Source organism: Centruroides sculpturatus, unplaced genomic scaffold, assembly GCF_000671375.1.
Source record: "Centruroides sculpturatus isolate CEXI.00-Female unplaced genomic scaffold, Cexi_2.0 scaffold1222, whole genome shotgun sequence".
Lineage (NCBI taxonomy): Eukaryota > Metazoa > Arthropoda > Arachnida > Scorpiones > Buthidae > Centruroides > Centruroides sculpturatus.
Window position 1 is genome coordinate 113,229 of NW_019385484.1, and position 3,252 is coordinate 116,480.

General features: G+C 30.6%; 1 protein-coding gene across 1 annotated transcript in view; it reads left to right on the top strand.

Moving 5' to 3' along the window:
- LOC111639412 (gastrula zinc finger protein XlCGF57.1-like) overlaps positions 1 to 2,603 on the top strand; it is a 44,258-nt gene extending 41,655 nt beyond the window's left edge. The window contains exons 5-6 of the mRNA XM_023385297.1: positions 1,537 to 1,718; positions 2,095 to 2,603. Of these exons, the coding sequence (XP_023241065.1) occupies positions 1,537 to 1,718; positions 2,095 to 2,538 (626 nt within the window). The 3' untranslated portion in view covers positions 2,539 to 2,603. The remainder of the gene's footprint in view (positions 1 to 1,536; positions 1,719 to 2,094) is intronic.
- The last annotated feature ends 649 nt before the right edge of the window (positions 2,604 to 3,252 follow it).

The following is a 3,252-nucleotide window of genomic DNA, read 5'->3' on the forward strand; positions in this document are numbered from 1 at the left end:
TAATACGAAAAGGAGGTAATGGGATATCGGGATATCACTTCCGTTTTAGACGGTTTAATGGAAGGTTTTTCTGTACCCGACTTGATAAATTCGAAGTGTTACGTCTGCACGGTAAGTTCTTTCATTTAAAAAACGATAGAATTATTATAAACACCGATCACATTACCACACATCCAAGTATTAAATAATCTTAAACCGAATGCAATTTCTCGAATGTCAAAGATATCGGACCTCCCGTTTCAGAAATCGAATAATTCATAATTAATAAATTACAAAAATGGAGAACGGTTTAAACGTGGATTTTCTGGTCACTTAGTTTACATTTTACCACTGTTTGTGACTATTGGGTTCAAAATAATTATTTATAATGGTTTCGACAGAAGTCATTTTTAATATTATTTCGATGAAAGATTATTTTTGAATTTTAGACCCACAAAGTTTGAAAAAAAAAATGAAAGATTATTTTTGAATTTTAAATATTAGATGGCGCCACTCTTTTTTGAAAATTGACAGTTAGGTTTCGTCGAAGTTCGGCGAGTGTAACTTTAGATTAGAGAAATGCTAAAGTACGTTTCATTCTAAATGCCGAATACATTGAAAATTGTTTTCTGATGAGCTAAATCTTTTAGGATGAAATCAAAGGAAACGTGCCATTTGGTGCCCGCTTTTCTCCATCGTCTTGGGATCGTCTTCGTCACCAGAGAAAAGGAAGCAACAATGAATATGTATAGTGGGCTACACTTCGCTCAATACTAGTGACGTACTTCCGTTCTGTTTTGGTTACAGAAGACGTCCACAGAGGTTTTATTTTACTGTGTTGATAGCCCACAGTTTTTTGCGTCTGTAAAGACAGAGGGTGTAGATTGTATTGCCCTTTCATCCTCACGACGAAACGAATGGAAGCTTAAGGAAATCTCGTCCACACAGGTAAGTGAGTCGTTTCTTCGAACATAAACCGTCGCCATTTTATTTCGATAATCAATAGTCCGGGTGTAGATTTTTTAAAATTTAACATGATTTACAATCTTCATGGAAGGAAGAAATATCGGTGACGATTTCTCTAGAAAGAAAAAAGGAAGATTGTTTTACGAAACAGAAGAAGAGATTTCTCGAATAAAATTTGGTGATGTATCGAATGCCTTAGTGTTTGTGGTAACAAGTATGGTTAGTATTTTACGTGTCTTTCTTGACTGAAGTTTATAAAATTAGTAAGTAAATTTCTACTTTGTTACGAAGGTGTTTTTAAAAACAACATTCAAAATAACTTTGAGTTTTTATAACTTTTAGTTTATCAATGAAAGCTCTAAAATAGAAAAACCGATGGAAAGTTTATATAACTATTCTTCGTAAAATACATTTGTACCTGATTTTTTTCTTTGTAAAAATCGCAGATAAAGCTATATTATGGCAAGAAATGCCAAAAAAGAAATTCTAGAATTACTACATTAATTTTGATATATTTAAATTTGACTTAGAAAATAATGTATGACGTCGTTCTCGTATCCGATTATATTTGGCATTTTTTGTGACTTTCAGATTCATTAAGCAAACAAGAGCATTCTCCTGTACTAAATGAAGAATTCTTCTCGGGAAAACAGAAGAGCAGTCGAAGGAGGTGTTCGACTTCTGTTGTTAACATTAAAGCCACTGTTGTTAACATTAAAGCCACCAAGAAATCATACAAGAATATATCAACAAAGAAATTGTCTTTCGTGCAAGTGAAGAATAAATGAGAAATCTACGAAGATATTTTTAAATTATTATCCAAATATTTGTTTGTTTTTATTTTTGTAAAATAAACTTCGTTTACATTGTTTTCAGAAAGTGTATAAATTATGTTAATTTTGATATTGTTAATGCTTTTTGGTAATTCGTTTAAATAGTTATTGTTTCTGGTGTGGTGGTAATTTTCGTGTATGTTTAAGCTTCAAATTTTATGTAAAAAACTTACCAGAAAAAGTAGATTTTTATTCTATCTACATCCAAATCTTAACAGTACTTTTGAAATAGCGTGCTTAAATTTAAATATTTGATTGGCAATAAATTGAAGAGAGCTTTGATCTAGACTGCTTTTAATATTTATATTTGTCGTATTTTACAGGTTTAAACATTCAGAAAAGAAAGAATGGGAAGTATCAATGTGACAGTTGCAAGAAAGAATTTGTTTCCAAGTATAATTTAAAATATCATCAGAGGATTCACACTGGAGAAGGACTCTTGTCTTGCCAATACTGTAATCGTCAATTTATCCATTCCTACAATCTACGGGACCACGTTAAGACTCACACCGGAGAGAAACCCTTTGCCTGTGATCATTGCAAACAATGTTTTACACATTTCCGAACTCACACGGGGGAGAAGCCATTCTCTTGCGACCATTGCAAACGAAGTTTTACACTAAAACATCATCTGATAGGACATCTTCGTCTTCACTCCGGAGAAAAGCCGTTTTCGTGTAATTATTGCTCAGAAAAATTTCGTTTTAAATCTTCTTTAAAGTATCATATTATTAAACATCATAATAGTAATGAACAATGACTTTTATGGAAATGATTTTAGTACATTTATTCAAAAAATATGCAATGCTCGTATTTTAAATTGTATTAAACATGAAACAAGAAGTTTCTAAACTGATTTTCTTCGTTTTGTAATTTTCATTTTGTGCATAAAACAATTGATTTATGTACCGAAAAAAATGGCTTTTAGAATAAATACAAATTTCATTAATTAAAAACTAATATAGTTATTTTTAGTTGTTTACATACGTGTCATTTATTTAGAGCGTATTAAGTGTATTCAGAAACATGACAAGTAATTGTGTTTGCCCGAAGATAAATTATTGTCACTAGCCTTTATTGGCATATCCGAAAGAGATTAAAATAAGTGAATTTTACCGTAAACGTCATCTTTTTGAAATCATAAACAGTAAAAAAGAAAAAATAACGAAAACTTTTAATTTCAAAAATAGATATATCACACAGACAACCAAGTTCTAAACACTGTATACACATTAAAGTGAAGTAAATAAAGTGTTAAACATTGCGGGACGTAACTTATTACGTGACAATTTTGTTTCAGATAAATTTTACATTATATTGCATTAAAGTGATTTTGCCTTACGAACAATTTCAATTTCAGTGAAAATAAAAATTGATGGTAAAGAGTATACTTTCTAACAGTTTTAATAAAGTTTATGAAATGCATAATTGCGCATAATAATGGTAAATAAACGTATAGATCTTTAACGCCAGT